The 20,531-nt window shown below is 38.8% G+C and overlaps 1 protein-coding gene across 1 annotated transcript in view; it reads right to left on the reverse strand.

Annotated features, from left to right (window-relative positions):
- LOC144523220 (CUB and sushi domain-containing protein 1-like) overlaps window positions 1-20,531 on the reverse strand; it is a 339,360-nt gene that overhangs the window by 58,517 nt on the left and 260,312 nt on the right. The window contains exons 33-45 of the mRNA XM_078258647.1: window positions 18,049-18,165; window positions 17,810-17,923; window positions 15,977-16,072; window positions 15,597-15,800; window positions 15,150-15,274; window positions 14,953-15,049; window positions 13,971-14,075; window positions 10,071-10,189; window positions 9,642-9,711; window positions 7,872-7,988; window positions 6,714-6,923; window positions 4,989-5,177; window positions 4,278-4,455 (exon numbers count right to left, since the gene is read on the reverse strand). Coding sequence (XP_078114773.1) covers window positions 4,278-4,455; window positions 4,989-5,177; window positions 6,714-6,923; window positions 7,872-7,988; window positions 9,642-9,711; window positions 10,071-10,189; window positions 13,971-14,075; window positions 14,953-15,049; window positions 15,150-15,274; window positions 15,597-15,800; window positions 15,977-16,072; window positions 17,810-17,923; window positions 18,049-18,165 — 1,741 coding nt within the window. The remainder of the gene's footprint in view (window positions 1-4,277; window positions 4,456-4,988; window positions 5,178-6,713; window positions 6,924-7,871; window positions 7,989-9,641; window positions 9,712-10,070; window positions 10,190-13,970; window positions 14,076-14,952; window positions 15,050-15,149; window positions 15,275-15,596; window positions 15,801-15,976; window positions 16,073-17,809; window positions 17,924-18,048; window positions 18,166-20,531) is intronic.

Below are 20,531 nucleotides of genomic sequence, written 5' to 3' on the forward strand. Positions count from 1 at the left end.
TACGTTATGTAGTTCTTTACAAATGAAATAAATGTCAGACTGGCTGACTGACTGAGATGGGCAGTGCATTCTTTTTTAGAAAAGAATTAGATTTTATAAATGTCTCATGATATATTGTCTCTATGGTGTATAATTGAACATTTGATTTTGTTAAGAAAAGAAAATCACAATACTCAATACTATCGAATCACAATACTTCAAGTATCGCAATACAAATCAGATAGTGACCCATGTGTCGTGAAAGAATTAAATTGGGACAAAAGCATATCGTCCCAGCCCTGATGTGTATGATATAGAGTTAACTATTTCTCTGATTTACTTTTACGCCACAACTCATTGATCTTTACATATCAAGCAAAGCCCTTACAATATTCATTACATGTATTATGTAATATTCAAAGATTTATTTGACACATACTCATATTTTCAATATGCGCAGTGACATTGGGGGATGACTCTAGAGGATGTGTTGAAATGCTTAAGTACTATAATAATAATATAATAAAATATAATAATAATAACAATAATAATAATAATAATAATATGTGTACTACGTTTTTTTTCTTCTCTTTTACAGTGTAATTATAAATCCTTAAAATTCTATCACAACAGGGAATAAAACATTTTTTTTAAAGTTACATTATTATTTTTCCCCATGTGTTGCCATATAAGAAGACTAAATGCCAGAGGTTGGTCAATCATTTTATATCAATGATATACTAGATTTTATGATGATTTATTACTAAAGTAGAATAGCAATGACTATGACTATTTCTTACAGCCACTACAGTAGGTGTAGGGTCTGAATATATTTCTGACTTTGGCACCTCCCATAGGTATAAAAAACATTATTATTGTACAGTTTCTACATGTATGTACTTTAAACAAACTCTCGCAGTGACTTCTACTGATCGAGTTTAGCAGCCTGACTCTAAGTGACATTTTTCTCATTGGAATTTGAGGATGACATGATATTAATTTAGCTTTTTATTTAACTATAGGTAACCTCATAGGCGTCGATTTCGGTGGGGACGGCGTACCTATCAGATTTCGTCATGAGTCATTTTGTACCCACCACATTTTTTGAAAACCTCGAACTCAATTTAGTTAAAAAAAAAGAAAAAGTTCATAACACATAATTCTGAGCGACCATCTCTACTATCCCCACAGGGAAGGCACAGCCGTTCTGCTGCTGCGCTGGCTACACACTTCTCTGTTCACAACACTGCCTGTCGGGACATTCAAAGCTTAACATGGTTTAATGTAGGCTACCTAAACAATGATCAATGATCACCAAATTTTTCATGGTCATATCTTGTCATGAACACTTAAGTCTAAAAAAAAACTAAACCGAAATCCAACGATTATAGAAGTTATCTCATTAATGTTTTCTTCTTCATTGGCGCCTATGGCGAGGAAAAAGCTTAACGTGGTTTAATGTACCTAAACAATGATCAATGACAAAAACAAAAAACCAAATGTCTCTCTCATATTGCTCCTCATAACCACTGAAAACTGTCAAAAAAATCTAACTAGAAATTTGGTGATGATTGATTGATGTTAAGGTACATTAAACCACGTTAAGCTTTTTCACGTTATGACTTATAAAGCCCATGAGAACCGTGGGGAGTCAACCCACAGCTGCTCCGCTGCCCTGCTGAAAATGTGAAGCAGAAACGTTTAATGTCAGAAAACGTCCATAATAATTGGATTTTGACAGTTTTCAGTGGTTATGAGGAGCAATTTCAGAGAGAAATTTGGTAATCATTAATCATTGCTTATGTACATTAAACCACGTTTTTATTCATATACATTAGTAAGCTACAGGACACCGTCTTTCAAAACATGACCTGTGCGAAAGAGAAAAAAAAAGAATGTGTCATTGTACCCAGCACTTCTGAAAATGCACTTCCGAATGCATCTCTGTCCCCAGCACATTTCAAACCAAACTGACGCCCATGGGTAACCTGAGGGTAACTATGGAACCATCCTGCACTGCATCTGCCCAGGTTAAACTTCCATTAGTTTTGTTTGCAACAGTTTTTATTTTCTCTTCTATTCTGTGTAGAAATATATAGATTTTTCTCATTGATCTGCCTGCAAAAAATCACCCCCACCTCTGCCCAAACATATTTTAGTAGAAATCTACAATTATCTCCAAAAGTGCATCTGTAGATTCCATATAATGGAAATCCATAAAGTGATGGATTAAATGGCTACATTGATTTGACTATAAAAGTATACTGAATAAACTAAGACTGCTGACAGTTGTCAAACATCAACAATGTGCTGGTGCATCAATCTGCCACAGCTCTAAAGGCAGATCAGGAGTTGGGATCAGTATGAACTTCTTACATGCTAGTATGACATGCTAGTTGTGGATTTGCTTTCACACTGACTGGAACTGATTTCGGGGAGGAAGAGAAACCAAAAGTAGCCTTTGTTAATAAAATAAAACATCTCATACTTCCACATGCTTGTTCATTGAAAGGGCAGCAAAATTATTGTCATTATTTCTTTGCTTTGCTTTTTTTTTTTTTTTTTTTTTTACCCATTTCAAACAAGTTGATTGAACAAAGCCCATGGATTAAAGGCTTAACTTTACTCATTAAATATTGAATGTTGCTGAAAGGTTACATTTTCTAAGGTTCCTAAATGCCCAGTTTTAGGTTTTTAATGAACATGCCATTGGATTAAACAAGGCTTTTAAAAATTTAATTCATGAAGAGTGCCTGGGATCTCTTGGCTCCTCAATAATTCAAGGCCTTCTGAAGGTGTTGGAGCTCATTTGAAGTATCAAAATGTGTTATTTGGGTCATTTAAATTAAAACTGAGTTAGAATTGTGTGGCTCTATTTTTACTTAAAATAAACTACTACTACTTAACTATACTTAAGTAAACCTCTGGAAATTAAGATTAAAAAGAAGTTTGATTTAATAAGATCTACTCTGTCAATCTGCTACGGGTGAATGACACAAGCACAGTGCAGTTGAGAATAGGAGGAGGAATACAATAACAGAGTTATAGGGGCTGACATGATTCACCACCAACCAAATCACTTGTTTCCCTTTCCAGTAAAAGCAGTGCACTCTTTGCCACAACACTCCTACGATGGAGAGAACAGTGGATCCACCAACCTCTTTGAAAGTAAACTGAGGTCTTTTAATGGAGATGAGAAGTTACCATGTGAAAGATTTCGAAGCAGTACATTTATATAATAACAATAATGTGATATGAGAATAGATATGTATGGTACTTTGTTTAAGATATTATTGGGATGTATCTTAAAATGAAATGCTTCATTATAACTGAGTGCTGCCATTTTCTGAGCTTCTTATGATGATACAGCATTTTCTCGTCAAGTGAAATAAACAATGAAACAATGAACTTCATTCATCTTTTCAACACTTATTTGTTTTCTCAGAGATTAAGTGAGAAATTTCTCTTGGACTGACCCAAACTTGTCAGATCCAGCCGAGTCCCGTTGGATTTGTGAACCCAGCTCCACTGGTCCTCTCATTACATTTCCCACTCCCCACTGAAACTCATCATTACTGCAAGAGTTCCCGAGCCCTCTCCGGGTCTGCGTATGGCCATGGTACTGAGTTAGATTGAATTGGTCAGTGGTCCCATTGTAAATGCATTACTCTCACACTCCCTATTACAATCTTACCTCCACACTGAATCCCATTATTTCTGCAGGAGAGTCACTGTATGCATAGCACAGAGTATATATGCGTGGAGGTATTAGGATTGTATGGAGCTGTGATCCCTGTGTATCAACCATGCCATATACAGATACATATGGGTTTGTGTGTGTGTCCCTGTATGATAAAGTAATGAACAATTGACACACATTGATATATACCTTTGTACAAGCAAGACTGTGCTTGTATAAAGTAAAATATGTAATGAATAACAATGCAATCAATACCATGAATAAGGTTTCTGCCAATGAAATATATCTCTTGTGTTCGTGTGTGTGTGTGTGTGTGTGTGTGTGTGTGTGTGTGTGTGTATGTGTTCGTGTGTGAGGGACATAAAGAGATGAATAACAAATAAGAGTAAAAGTTAATACAACTTGTTATTAGTGTGCAGAAAGGATATAAGTAAATTCAAGACTTACCTGTCAGTAATGCAATCGCTCCCAGGATAAAGGGCAACATTGAAAAGAAGCTTATGCATTTGTGTGTATATATGTGTGTGTGTGTGTGTGTGTGTGTGTGTGTGTGTGTGTGTGTGCACATGAGATCAAGTGTAAGAGTACCCAGACTTACCAGACAGCAATGTAATCAGTGACAGGCTCTGTCTGCAATAAGGTAAAGTTGATATAAACTCCATGTCCATGGGGAACAGTGATGATCCAGCTGCAGTCTTGGGAGTTGGGGTATTCAGTGGGGTACTGAGGTGAATAGATTGTCCCGTTTTCAGCCGTGACATTATAGCCGCAAGGAGCTATAAAAAGCGAGAGTTATGAGATTATCTATTTGCAAATTTTTCACTTTCTTCTAACGTGCTAGACCTGCAAGGATCAGGAGACAAGAATAACTGTTGAACCGTAGACAGTGAGTAATACAATTACCATTATTTGTAGTAGTAGAAGTAGAAGCAGCAGCAGTAGTATAGTAGTGATAGTAATAAAAGCTCATTATTGTGTCCCTTGATTAATAGAGTAAATAATCCAAGTGACACAGAAATATTTACTTGCTATTTAACTGCTTACACGTTGGCTTGTGATACCGATGAAAGATGAGATTACATTTACTGAAATTCAATTAGGATAACAACATTTTCTAAATCTAGTCTAGATTTTAAATTACCATTGGTACCTGAGGGATGGGGATGTTCTGGACTAGAAATTATAACACCAGTTACAACACAACATGAAGTAGATAATGTGAGAAGTGTACATTTGTTGTACAACATCATGGTACATACTTTTAACCATTAAAATACATCCATATCAAAAAGTAATTGGTTTTTCTCACCCTCACAGCGTGGAAATGGATGGTTCCACTTCCGGTTGGTCCCGTGCAGGCATGTTAGTACTGGGTGTCCGATCAAAACATAGCCAGGGTAGCACTGAAAAGTTACTGATTGCCCAGCGCTGTAGTCACTGTTGATGATGTCACCATTGGGGAAGGGAAAGAGGTCCTGACAGTTTTGAAGTTGATAGGCTAAAGAGAGACATGAAGACAAATGACTGCCAGTGTGGAAATACTCAAGTTTAATTTCATATTTACCAAATGTTTAGGTGGATTCAAATAAAAAAGGCTGCTCTTTGGCAAGCAGGATAGGCAGGCATACAGTCATATTCAAATTAACAAATACATGTAGTTGAATATTATATATATTTAGCCTATGGAGGATATATTTATTCATAATTCAAATTGAAAGTCCAAAGAGAAAAATATCATTATTTTACTATGCTACTAAGAATACTAAAATATACTATTAAAATAAAAAGGAAACTGAAAAAGCAAAGTTGAATTGTAAAATGATAATTTGAAAATGTAAAGTGACAATGTAGAAAGTCAAATTTAAAATGCAAAGCTTAAATATAAATGCTCAAACTGAAATCTTAAATTGAAAGACATTGAAAATCGCAATGGAAATAAGAAAAGAGAAACATCAAATATGAAACTCAAAATGTGAAATGGAAAAGCTTAAATGGAAATATTTAGATTAAAATCTTAAATAGAAAAAACAAATAATTATATTTTAGCCTTTATAATTTTACTATTGATTTGTTGGTTGAGGTTTTGTGGATATGCATACGGCAAATTTAGCCTACTGAACCCTATACCTCCTAGGCCTTGAGTACAGAACTGAGTTTGTATCACTGAGTGGTGCAGGGGTGAAAGCATGCACCCAGACTGAAGCACTACTAATTGTGTTCACTCAACACAATTGAGGGTAATATCATGAACCTCCGTGTGTATTGCATACGCTCGACGAAAATCTTTGCTGCCAGGTGAAACAAAAGCATCTGGTGCAACTTCATGTGAGGAAACATGTCCACAAGCTCTACACGACAACAGTGGGAGTAAGCAGTGACAAGGGCTACAGTGTTAGTGGACTTGGTCATTGCAAATTGGGAGGAAAAATGGAAAAAAAAAATATTATGTGCATGTGAATGTGGGTTAGCTTATGAGTAAGTTGGTAAGCCTTGTTCTACTTATACTGGCGTAGAGGCCCACAGAGCATCTCTTGTGTCTTTGAAGTGAAGCACTTAGGGCTACAAGTAAAGCCTGCTGGACAAGATGCCAGTCTCTCACAGGGGCTTACTAACAATCCATCTCTTTTAATGATGAGAGGAAAGCCATAAGGTTTTTTAAGTCTTTAGCATGACTCATCCAGGGATCAAAGCTCAAAATCTCAGAACGTTTTTTCATTTTACCCTTCATTTCTTGGAGTTGGTAAGGCTTTGTAATTTGGCAAGTAGGTTTGGATGTTAATTTATTTAGAACATTTGAGCATACAATTTCTGTTTTCTAAATCATTCAAGCAACCATCTTGTGTTCCTAAATCGGGAGAAACTAAACAGTCGACTCAATTGAAATACAAGTCTGTTCTCTCAGCATCGCTTGAGGGGCCACATTCAAGTGTAAGTGCCTGCTGTAATACCTCAGGGTTTGTATCCTTTTGTGTCTGCTGTCATTGCCTTAAAAACTAATTTAGAGTAAAAAGTCTAAAATCACACGTGAACTCACCCTGATAGGTCAGTTTGAACCCTGGCCTGTTTTCTGAGTGGTCACTGTAGAAGTGGATGATCGTCAGGTGAGTAGTGCTCAGCAAAGGGGGTGGGATCTGCGAGCCAGTAAACTGTCCGATAAGAGCAGAACTGTGCTGGGGTCCAGCCCTGACCTCTAGGAAGTCATGGTTGTCTTCAGAAGAGAAGTTTTGGAACTGAATATGGGCTCCTAGAATACAAACACTGATTATAATAGACTATATACAATACATAATAACAATATACAGTATGACAATTACAGTAGATTTTTATGCCCAACAGAATCTTTAATTTCATGCCATATAGTTGGTCTACATTTTATGGATCGGAGATTTCACATTACTTTCATAGTGTGTATACAACATAAATACTATGCACAGAGACCAAGTACACACGTAATTCCACACAATTTCTATTTTTATCTTCATACTGTATTTTTATTTGTACTTGTATATTGTTATTTTTATATTTCGATTACTGGCACCAAAGACACAACTGCAATTTTGTTGTCTGAAACAATGACAATAACGCCTTCTTGTCATCTTGTCATTTGAGTATACTAAGCAAGGCAAGTTTATTTATAGAACACCAGACAGACACAAGGTGCTTTACGGGGGCATAGAAATGCATTAAGCACAAGACATTAAGAAAACATTAAATTGCATTAAAAAAAAGAGTAAAAAACAAAGAGCAAGCAAATAAATTGTAACACATTAAACATAAGTTATGTAACTTATTTATTGGAAAGCTGCTGTAAACAATATTGTTTTAAGCCCTAATTTAAATTAGCTGAGTTTTGGCAGACCTATTATTATCAGACCTACTACTACTACTGTATCATTGCTGAAAATAAAAGTCATATATCATATCAACTAAAAACTAGCTATAATTACACACATGGACAATAATGCCATGCACAGAAAACAATATAAAATGTGTCCTATTCAAATCATCAGTTACTGTGGTCATTAAACACAACACACCATGTGTAACATGTGGTAAAGCTTTTCAATAAACCATGTGTTGCTGCTGCAGTTTGTGCTTAGAAAAGATGGGCTGTGTTTCCCAACTACCCCAACAGATGTACTGAAAGTGACACATTCTTTTTAGGAATGCTCTTCCATCCCATAATACTTACCATATCCAGTTGGCAGGGTGATTTGCCAGGTGCAGTCTAGGTTGCCGGGGTAGTTGCCAGGGAAACCTGGACTGAGGATGACACCACTCATCTCAGACAAGATCCCGCCGCAACGAGCTGACAATGCAGGCACAGCAAACACATTGTTAATACAGGCAACGCATGAGCGGTGTACAGTTAGATCATCACTTTATCCTCTTTACTTCAACAGAAAGAATGTTACACCACAGAAGCAACCAGGGGGACAGTGGGATTTGTAGCATCGATATTTACACTCAGTGGCCACTTTATAAGGTACACCTGAAAAATCAAATGCAATTAAATATAACAGCTCTGCCAAAAAGTCTACCATTTTTCGAAGTTAATAATGTTCTGTTTTTGGTGACTTTGCCGGAAATGTGTAAATTCAATTATTCTACTACTATATAAATTTTTGTTTTTTTTTACTTAAAGTTAAAGGTGGTTTGGGCTGATTTATTTTTTGTCCTCCCTATTTACATCCACGATAAGGGGCAGAATAGTAGAAACACCTTTGAATATAATGCAGTCCAGTACAACACCACCAGTAACTTCGACCTCAATGCTAAAACATGTGAATGAATGAACACCTCCCTAACAGTGTCAAAAAAGAAAAAAGAAAGAACATTATAGGTATCATAAAAAATTGACTTAATGGCAGAACATCTGTATTGGATTGCAATAAGATTGTACAGGTGTACCTAATAAAGTTGCCACTGAGTGTAGGTTTTATTTAAAATGTTTTAAAATATCACAATATTTTGAAAATAAAAGGGACTAATTTAAGGGTTATGGACTTGATGTGATTGGCCTCTGCTAATACAAAAAACATGTGTTCCCTCTGTCATTGGTGACTGGCAGTATGAATGTGTATATGTCTCAGTGGACTGCAGAAACTCAATTGCCCTTCGAGGATAAATAAAGCTATCTGTATAGGTATCTGTATTTATCGGGGCTCAGACCATGGTTGCTGAATTTCTGTAATGACTTGAGAACCAATGGTGACAGACATATTTTAAATCTGATGGCACCCTATTATGGCGCACCCTTCTATTGACATGATTTGGTTGACGCAAATGTCTCCGACTGAAATGGGAAATGCTAGATTTGACACATACTGAAAGGGGCTGTGGCAGGGCTGAGTTTAGCTAGTCCTGACATCCCAGACCTGCTACAAGTTTTCACCAAAAGCAAACATCAATGTAATCAAGGTCCCTTAACTATATTGCAGAAGTTGGGACCTCTTGGCTCTCAGCACAAAGTACACAATTCTGTTTGTCTCCAGCAGGTATACTAATCTTAAACTGTAAGAAGTCGCTTACTTCCACAAATCTGATTTCAAGGTTATAACATTAAATATACCAATACAGTCATAGTTAAGAGCTACACTTTCTCATTAAGGCATTACTATTTATTTATTTTGTTGAATGTACTATGTTACTGGGAGTGGATGCAGTGTCATTTGACAACATATTCAACTGCCAGACTACATCATTGTACTCAAAATGGAAAATAAGTAATACAAATTCATCTAACAGTAGTTTATGTGGCGGAGGTACACTCACATCTCTAATCTACAGGAATGCTTCTGTCCCTTTGCTGTGCAGGCCTTAAAGTTCAATGTGAACCTCACACCTGCAGGACATATTTGTCCCCCATTGTATCGATAATTTATAACACAATTAAGCCAGTATTAAGTGTGTGTGTGTGTGTGTGTGTGTGTGTGTGTGTGTGTGTGTTTGTGTGTGTTACCTATGCAAAGAGGAGGTGGGTAGTTCCATCGACGCACAGTCCCAGGCATGCAGGAAATGTGAGAGTGGCCCTGAAAGTGTGAAAGTGATAATATAGTGGGTTAGAGTCAAGAAAAAAAGATAATGTAAGGATTTCTACTTAATCTTAGAACATAACAATAATTTTGAAGTGTATTTAACCAAAGACAAAATGGAACCAATGTGGAAATTGTATCTTAGTGCATGCTTGCTAATTGTTCTTGACTGCATGTTTGTGAATGTACACAAATTTTACCTCACAATATTTAGTCTGCTTCCAATAAACAACATTTGAAAATCTAATTTTCTGTTGAGTTAATACCAGCCCCAATATGTGAAAACCAGCAGTTATCTACATACAATCAGTATCAAAAAATATTTATTGGTCAATTTGTGTGTCTGTGCTCATTACCTGTAATGTGTACCCAGGTTCACAGGTGAATGCCACCACCTCATTGACCATATATCTGTCTCCTGCTTTGATGCCATTGGCTGGGATCATTGGTTCTGGACAAGTGGTAAGACCAACAGCTACAAAAAAAGAACATAAACATAATTAACAAGGTTATTACTAGTATTTATTTTATCATTACATTTTCTATGTAAACATTGCTTAGCCTTGGGTTTAAGAGGATTCTGAACAAAGGACTTCAGTGACAGCAATACAAGTTTCCTCTTTTGTTCTCAACTTTGTCGTTGCTTCAGTACTTTATCATTGCTTTTCCTGTCACTTGCATGTGGCCTTTCTCTCGAAATGAATACATCAGTTTACCTCATCTCTGTACCGAGCACTTGTTTGCATCCCACAGGGTAATAGTGTATCTGAGTAAATTAAAGTTTTTCAACACAAAGGAGAAAATTACAATATTTAGATTAATTTGATGAAGAACTAATGTGGCAGATTAATTTACTAATGCTCTTAATGTTATTTTTTTCTAATACACAAGAGCCTATTTATGAATTGACAGCAAGTACAATAAAAAAAGCTTATACATCGTCAGCATTGACAGCAGCCTCTGAAATGTGCTTAAAATATGTGAAGGCAACATAATGACTTTGGTTGTGTATTCCCAACCCAATAAAGGTTAAACACATCCTTAATAAGTTTGACAGCAGCCAGCCCTTAATCAAATAGTATCAGTAAGAGTGTATCTGTGTGTTCATGTGCATGTGTTTGTGTCTACTTGTGTGTTTCACTTGAAAACTTCCGCAGGAGACTGCCCTAGAGCGGTTACCATGGCAACATAGGGGTGGAAGAGGGATAGAGAGTGAACGAAGGGGAGAGAGAGGACTGAATGTCTGTGTGCGTGTGTGTGATTGTTGCTGTGTCTGTTCTTGTTGGTTCATTTTCTACCTTCCTACCAGCAAAACGATGTGATCCCACTGAGTTCACACACACACACACACACACACACACACACACACACACACACACACGACATTTGTGAGTGTGTGTGAATGACTGACAGTTACAATGTGTGCTTGCTGCAAGGGATGAGCGGGACTTTTAGATGGATCGTAAGTGAAAAAGCTGCAAGTGACTGTAACTTGGAGATACACATGCATGCACACACAGTCTGTTATTAGGCAGAGCATCAGCAGGCTGTCAGGCCAACTGATCAATGAAAGTATTCCATTTGGTTGACCGTCTCTCTCTGTCTCGGTCTCTCTCTCTCTCTCTCTCTCTCTCTCTCTCTCTCTCTCTCTCTCTCTCTCTCTCTCTCTCTGTGCTGGCAAACTGCTCACTCTTTTCCCTGGTTATGACAGGGCAATGATTCTCTGTAAAATGCTGACAATACTACACCCACCCCCCACCCTCCCAGGGTTGTGCCGATGGACGATATCATCGTCCATCGTGATGGCTGGCTGACATCACGATGGAGAGCCACCATTGTGATGCCATGCCCCCCACCCTGTCAGACACACACTAATCCTAGTCATGGCGCTGGACGGGAAATTGACAAGTGCTTCAGTCTTAACCTAGCAAAGACAGTTGCGTCGGGCTTTGCGCTGTGCTGCGCAGGGTGCAAGATAGGGCCCCTTTACATGGAAGCTACTTTTTTCCCCCTTACGTGCAACCTATTTGTGAAAAAGACCATCGCTTTGAGCAGACTGGATTGGCTGTAGTGATACATTCTCTCTCTCTCCCTGTCAGTTGTAGCTCGCTCTACCTGCTAGTAACGTTGGACACAGCAGTCTCGAGCGAGAGAGAAAAAAGCGTTAACGTGGAACGCTATCACACTTAGACTTGGACTAAGTTTGTCGACACTACTGTGTGCGTGCATCAATAAGTAAGTCTGATGTCCTGTAGGTATGGGACGATGTTATACAGGATTTATGAATGTACGTTAGCAACAGTAGGCAAATTCATGAGGCTGCTATTTTATGTGTGAGCTAACATTGCGCATCTGTTCATGTGCGCTGCAAGAGTTACGCAGATCACGGACATCTGATTGACTTTTCTGTCAGTTTACTTTACACCCCCCCCTCCCATACAGTAAACATTCATCTGAGGGCAAATAGTAATGTAGGTGTTATCTTATCACATATTGAACAGGTTGATTGATTTCTGTGTTTAATGAAAAAAGTTAAAAGACTACTTTGTGGTGAGACCTCCTGTAAATAACTACTACTACTACTAATAACTACCATCTGAGTGCTGCAAAAGCTCTTATGGCACTGAAATGTTTGATATATATTTATATATATATATATATATATATATATATATATATATTTATTATACATATATATGTAGACTAACATTATTAAACGGGATGCAATTTGGTGGTTTTACCCATTGGTTTTGCCACATAATAGCAGATATTAACTTACACACTAAGCTGGAAACACCAAGAAATACCTGTCCAAACACAGAGGGACCCAATCTGAAAATGTACAGCCAGATCTAATTCAAACCTACCAAACATAGCAAGAGAACAAATAAACAAGCGGCCATATAAAAAATATAGCCACACATTTTATTTCTGCATTTCACAGTCTCCATTTTTGTCCTGTTATGATTATGATTCACTTTGTGATCAGAGCTGATGCCAAGTGTGCTCAGATCCACACAGGTATTACTTATAGTGGGACACAGACCCAAGACCTACACAATCTAATTAGATTGAATATAATTTCAACTCCGCCTGACTCGGGTCTCAAGTTGGGTCTTGGTTACGAAGCACTGAGAGGACCCATGACCAAGGACCAGACGTCTAATCCCAACTTCCTGCCAGTATAGTTCCATCCAAAATCCTCTCACTATGGAAACTAGGGGTACATGATGGAGAAAGAAATCCCACATAGCCCAAACAGACTACCACCTGCACAGCTCTCAACTCAATAATATATGTATTGCTGAGCAAAATAAATGTTAAAAAATAAAATTATAAGAGTTGCTTGATCCACACTGAGTGCCATTTTCATTTGAGGATTATTCATGATACTGTACAGGAAGTTCAAATTACAGTAAGTATCACATCTTCACATCCAGTAATATAAGCCACACTAAAAAGATGAGAATAACTGCAAAGAAATAGACATGATGGACTGTCCCTGAAAGTCATCATTCTTCCAGGTTCTCATTCCTAAGGATGGCATGTTGACACATAGAGCCAAAAAAAAAAGACAAAGAAAAGAAATACAGGCCATCGACCCACAAACATACACGCAAAGGAATGTGCGTGCAAACACACACTATTGCTCTAACACATACTCAAAAAAGGGGACATGTTCATTGATCTGGAAGTGATTCTAAGCTAAAACAACAACAAAGGACTGAAAAGCACAGCCATGCCCTGACAGGTGTGTATGTGTGTAAATGCATGATGTTAATATCCATGTCCATTCCTTTGTCTGTCTACACGTTGTGTGTTTGTATGTGACGCTTTTTGGACAAAAGCCCTTGTGTATGTGTACTTTATGTATGTGTCTGTTTTCCCTTTACTTTCCTTTAGGTGTGTGTTCTGTGTGTGTGGTCCAATTTGGGCCTCAGTATGTGTGTATGCTTTCGGGCATTACCAGTTCAGGTCACTGACTCTTGTTATTTGATGTTGAAGTTTTGGCTGCAACGATGTGTGTGTGTGTGTGTGTGTGTGTGTGTGTGTGTGTGTGTGTGTGTGTGTGTGTGTGTGTGTGTGTGCTCTCAAGTGTATGTGTAAGTCTGCAGGTTTGTGTGCATTTGTGTTTCTGGTGTGAAGGCACCCAATATTTACTACTAAGTTGTTTTACCTCAGCAGTATATATTTGTTAAATCAATCAATCTTTAATTCTATCTATCTATCTATCTATGTTAAAAGCTTTAACTTACTTTTGTATTCTAGGTGAAAACCTGCTGCCACAACACTGATGTCACTCTGAAAGTGCAGAAGGAGTTGATTGGACGTTGAGTTGAGGAGGGCGGGAGCAGTGGTTCCTGTAAAAGACAGACAGAGATAAACATATGGCAGAATATTAAAAAAATAGTATCAAAGTGTATGTAACACAACACTGGGCATACAGTTAAAAAGTGCATTCAAAACACAAAGTGATGCTTTGTCAGCAAGCACGATTTTTGACCATAAGTCTTGTTTAAATCCCAAGACCAGCTGGGAAATTATGTGTAGAGAAGGTGAGCGACCCCTCGCCCTCCATGGACAGCTAGCATTTTGATGTCCTTATGTGAAGTAACTCTCATCTGCCCCAGTGAAGCTGCTCTGTGGCCAACATCAAATCACTGTGGTTATAGTGGGCTGCTCCCCGGTGTGCTTTCTTGAGAAGGGCACAGTCATTTGTGTGTGTGTGCGTGTGTGTGTGTTGCCCTATGGGTGGCATGTCTGATAGGTGTGTGACAGGTATGTGCTTGGGGCAGGTCACAGGGGAACTCCACTGGGAAATTGTAAAAGGTTAGATCATTCTTTATCCCTCCCTGTCTTCTTCCTCTCCCTCTTTCTCTCTCTTTTTCTTCCATCCTTCACTTAACCTCGTGGTGAAACTCTTCCCTTCCCTTTCTTCTTTTCCTTGCACTGACTGCCTGGTAATCAGACACATTCTATACTGTATCTTTTTTACATTAACATTTATTATTTTTTAAAGCTATATATCATGTTTTTTGGTATTACAACTCATCCGTCATTTCTAATGCACAATGTGTGTGTGTGTGTGTGTGTGTGTGTGTAGTTTAGGAGCTGTCATATCTCATTCATCATAGATCTCTGGAGTGTTTGTGTGCAAGAGTGTATGTGCACAAGTTTGTGGGTTTGTGTGTGTGTGTGTGTGTGTGTTTGTGTGTGTGTGTGAGCTTATTGTCATACCAGAAAATGACCCTAATTTTGGAGCTGTCATGTCTCCTCCATCGTAGATCTCCAGAGAGTCCCAGTTGTGCTCAGTAGCAAACGTCATCACTTGGATCTAAATAGCAAACGATAAAATAAATAAAAATAACAACCTCCTAGTTTATGTGTTTCTTCCGTAGTTAAATATTCATTTATAAGTGTATACATATATGTACCTGTATCCCAGCCCCTTCACTAACATGGATCCTCCACAGACAGTTGAGACTGTTTGGGTAGGGTTCAGGATAGCCAGGAGACAGTATTGTACCGCGACGTTCAGTCAAATTGCCACTGCAGGGAACTACAATGGAGACATAAATTATTAATTTCTTGGCAACGTTTATTAACTAATTAGCTAACAGATAAGACAGGTTGTTGGAATATTGCTCTGCATACCCCAAACAATATGGTGTTCAAAATTACCACTACGGGGAGCCGGAGAATATGATAAACATTATTTACTATGGTATAAACTAAGGTGACAGTTGAAGCTGTTTGCAAAATGCCTGCCTGTTAGAATAAATCCCAACTCTCATTGTACTGGATGATTCCCAAAAAGGACTGATCGCTTACTATATATGTGGGGTACATTCTAGATACATTTCAGGGTCGGTTAGCTTTACCTATACAGCTTGGTGTTGTTGCATTCCACTGTGCGAGGGCACCTGGCACGGCTTGGCACCAGATAGCACTGGATCCTTTCAGTAGATACCCTGGACTGCATTCGAACCGAACCACAGAGCCAGCTGAGAACTCTGAACCAATTCGCCTGCCATACCGAGGCTCTGGCACTGAACTGCACTGACTGTCACTGGTGCGAGGCACAGCTACAATGATGATGGTAATTAAATATGGAAAAAAAGGAGAACAGAAAAAAAAAACAGAAATGTAGCTATCAGTAGAGATACTTTGATGTTGAACTTGAATTCAATGCAACTTAGTGTGTGTAAGTGTATGTATGTGAGAGAAAGAGAGCTATAGAGACAAACAGAGTGAGCGTTACCTTGGTAGACGAAGTGAAAACCTCTAGCTGACTGGCCACTCTTAGCATTGAACCGCAGCATGATCTGATTGGAAGTTGCCAATGGCAATGTCTCTCCTTGGACAAACAATTACATACACACACACACACACACACACACACACACACACACACACACACACACACACACACACACAAACATGATGGTTTCAAAATGAATGTTAATGATAAAAACAGCATACTTTTCTCTCCTGAAGGCACACAGCAAGTTTTTCTTTTCCTTTTACAAAATTGCAGACAATGGACACACAGAACATAAACATTCAGTTCCATATGAACACACACACACGTACACTCACACACAGATTTAATTGTACTGCTTTACATTCAGACAGGGGTTTCTCCCTGTGTGTTAAAATGTGGTCCTCACAATAATAAGAATACAAGAAAAGCACACACCAACTCGAATTTATATGCACACACACATACACAAGCAAACAAAGTAACAGTGATAAATGAGAAAAACATGGTCTGGTGTGGCTGACATTTAGAACCATCATTAGCTGCATCGGGGTGTGTGTGTATGTGTAAGTTTGGTATGCGTGGATGTGCTTTAATAGGTTTGTGTGTCAGGATAATCAGTCAGTTAGCTGGAACAATGTGCTATAAAGCTGTTTGCGCGTGTGTGTGTGTGTGTGTGTGTGTGTGTGCGCATGTATGTGTGCATGTGTGGTAGGGTAATGATGCGGCTAACATTATTTTTGTAAATCCTGGTGTGTTTCATTCTTTGCTGCCAAAAGGGGAATTTCCAACCCAAATTAACTTTAAGGAATAAGCCACCCATTCTACATTACATAAACCGGCCTCTTTCCTTTGAACTAACTTGGATGGATAGTAGTTGGAAATAAATAAATTGCAGCTACATTTAGCCAAACAAAAACTGTCACATCCTCCTAGTTAATATTGTGTTGAAATAAGCTCACTAATCCACTCAATGAAGGAAAAAGGGCATAACAAAGCAAAAATGTAAACCTTAGTATAAAAATAGATACATGACATACAAGTCATGCTCTATCATATCCAATTAGATATGTTTGTGTTGTCTCTGTTTTGTAGTCCTTTAAAGTTTTAATTTTTCTCAAAATTCTACAAGCACACAACTAAATAAAAATGACAAAGAAAATATTTTAAAAGCCCTGATTTCTACAGAAAGAAACTACATGTCAGATCCAGTGGGATTCCCCTGCAGCATGCCCCCTGGTCATGACACACAACAGAAGAGCACGTAGCTTTGAGGCAATGAGAGCACATTTTGCCAACAACTTTTGTTATCAATATTTCTTCATACTTCATTCTTCTACTATGTCATCTATATAGATTTTGCCTCATCTCTGAATCTTGATCATGCTGAGTGTGTAACTGTGTAGTGACTCAAAATGTTGCCAAGATGGGATGACTCAAACTTGGAGGATAAGGAAACCCAGGGAGGCTTGTGTGGCCCCAGTGAGATGCTTTCCACTGCTGATTTCTTCTTGTAAAGTTAACCCATAATGGATTTTCACCAAATACATCACTGTCAAATAAATTGTGATAACGACCAATGGTGCTGTGTTCTACAGCCCCCAAGAGCTGCTTTCTTACAGGAGATTTCATTACTTTTCAAAGATGTGCCCAGGAGCCCAAAAAAAGAAAAACGAGAAAACGTTAAAACATTACAACTGAATAGCAGCTTTTCAAAAATTTAATTTAATGCTAACTCCCAATAAGTGAAAAAAAAATCAAATAGCAGCAGTGTGACCCAATAGCATTCCTTCAGCTTTGTTTGACACTGGTATTAGCCAATAGGAGACTCACCTGAATGTGACCCAGCCAGGGAGCTGAGCAATCGAGCATTCTCATTGGCTCCATCAAACAGCTCCACTGAGTCATTCATCGCTGTCTGGAAAACAGCAAACTGACCAAACACCACTGAAGAAGATGTAGAGGCAAGAACACAGCAAAGAAAGAAAGATGGATATAAATTAGCTCTTCTGTAGGTGATTCAATTACAAATCCATTGTAAGAATGTATGGTGTGATCATTGATGTACTTACCAAACTGTGTGGACACAGTGATGTAGTAGGAGCAAGTCTGTCTTGTAGTGTAGTTTAGAGGATAGTTTGGAGACAAAACGACTCCTTCAGATCCACTATACTGTCCTCCGCATGGAGCTATGGAAAGACAGAAAGGGAATTTCATCTTTTTAATTTACAGGCTCTTAAATAAAACACAAGCTAACTTATAAGCTACATTTTAGATACTGTTTACGTGTTTTACACAGTGCACTGCATTTTCCAAAGAGAGAGGCCAAAGCCTTTTGCAACTTTAGACACATTCTGTGCTTAAAGACATGCACGTTATTGTGCTTCTAGCAACTGTCAAACTCTGCTGTACTCGCTGTCGTTCCAGCAGAGAAAGAGAGATTCCTACTATAGCTGTTCATAGCTGGCTATCTTTGATTACCAGCTCTGAGAAGCCTCAGTTCGCAGGTGTTTCCATAGAGGGCGATGCCTCTCCAGGCTATTCACGGACATCTCAGAGATAGTAGGGATTGGTGTTTCTGCGATAGAAAACCATAACTTATACACTACTCTGCCTTTCTTTAAAACCAAGGACCTTGAGTTTAATTGCTTGAATGACATCATGGCCCATCCCATCAGCCTGTCCAATCCCTTAAGGATCTATCTGCCTCAGGCACTGACTTAGTAGTCACTATTAAGTCGCTCATGAAGGCGCAGAATGGTGGTTGGCAGATCCCGGACTTGGCCCCTCTGCACTCTTGTTCAGCAAATTTTACCAGCATGTTCATCATATTCCTGCCTCCACTATGTGCCTCTCAGATGTTGTTGACCCTGCTGAAACGCTCAGGCTGAAATCCCAATAATAATCCAGGATGAGCTCTCTTACTGACGCTGGAACATGGTGCCTATCCAGTGCCTCCAACGCAAGTTTGTGGGGGCATCGAGCCATAGGCATTAGCCGGGTCTAACCACAGAACCACCAGATCACCCCTATTCGCTTTACCTTCTCTGAGAAACTGTGTAACCACATCTGTGTGCTGTAAACAGCCTGCTATCCCAGGGATGCCACCTTTCTGCACTGAAGTGTTGATTTATCCATTCCTGAGGGAACAGTCAGCCAGTCACTTACGAGATGATTCTAAACTTGCTGATATTCTTGGAGTCCTACTCTTTAGGAATCCACACACCTTGCCGCCACTGTGGTGCAGTTCTGCTTCTTCTCCAAATGACCTTAATGATCCTCCAAAGCCAATGTAGCTGCTTAGGGCAGTGATTGAATACCTTGTAGGATGCTCTGCTTTATCCTAGTGCTGAACTGACCTTGCTTTTCTTACCACATCCTGAATGACTCCCTCAGCGGGCTCTGGTGGTCTTATCACTCCCTCGCACTGTCCTAGGTCCAGTGCCCAGTATAAATGTGTTATTTTCAACTATTGTAAAATAGTGTTTTTGAATATTTCTGCATCCTGCGGTCCCTAAACAGTCTTGAAATTGCAAAAAGTGGGTATGTCTGGAAAGCTGAGACTCTTTTGGATTCAATGAACTCAATTGTATTCATGTGTGATGATGTTAGTCCCCATAGTAGCCTTTTTCTTGTAGTGAATCTTTTATAAAATGGACTTCACCGTTCAAAACGACTTGTTGTGAACTCTAGGATAATCACAGCCTCATGAAACTGTACAACCACAAACTAGAAAATTAGGGCATTCAGAGGATGTATGGCTTTCCTAGGTATCTTGATTCTGAGCAGTTTCCAGAACAGAAGTGCTCGCCATCCAATCGCAGAAAAATGCAATTCTTACAGAAATCTCCAAATGTCCAAAGGTTTTGATACTAAATAACAGAAAGGATTTTTTATATGGTATTTTCTGACCATTTTTATCAATTCTCGAGTAGTCAAAAATTGTTAAATTCTGCACCAAATCTGTAACAAATAGTATTAACCCTGCTGCAACAACTTATGAGACATAATTACACATGAGAATGGCCATCATAAGCGTAAACAGAAGAAAACGTTACAGTATACATGGGCTGTTGTGAATGTCTGGGTATTGGCCTGGACTGCTGATTGATTCCTGGCCTGAATTATTATCCCAGTCTAGCCCTGCCTTTGGTTCTTGGTGTAGAGTTGCTTGTCTCCCCTTCCCACCTCAAGACCAAACCTAGCAGATCTTTAGGCATCTCTCGTTTTTGCAGATCTTGCCGCACAAACACTCAGTACTAGTCACTGTTTGTCCATTGCTGTTAGTCGTTAACCTTGTATCTGTCCAACTGGAACGCTCATTCTCCTTCACTCTCAGGCTTCTCTGGGGATATAACACATTTGTTTGATCCGTAGCTTGCTTTGGGTCGTTTTTCACAGAAGGTGGGGTTTGGACTGCTAACTCACAACGCCTAGGTTTCAGTCTTTCCGAGGTGCCATATGTCTCTCCATTCGTCACCAACCTCTTCTTGATTGTCAACCAGCCTGTTCCGTTCCTGTTGTTCACTTTTTTTTTTCAGCCGGACTGTTGTAA

This window comes from Sander vitreus, chromosome 1, assembly GCF_031162955.1.
Source record: "Sander vitreus isolate 19-12246 chromosome 1, sanVit1, whole genome shotgun sequence".
Taxonomy (NCBI): Eukaryota; Metazoa; Chordata; class Actinopteri; order Perciformes; family Percidae; genus Sander; species Sander vitreus.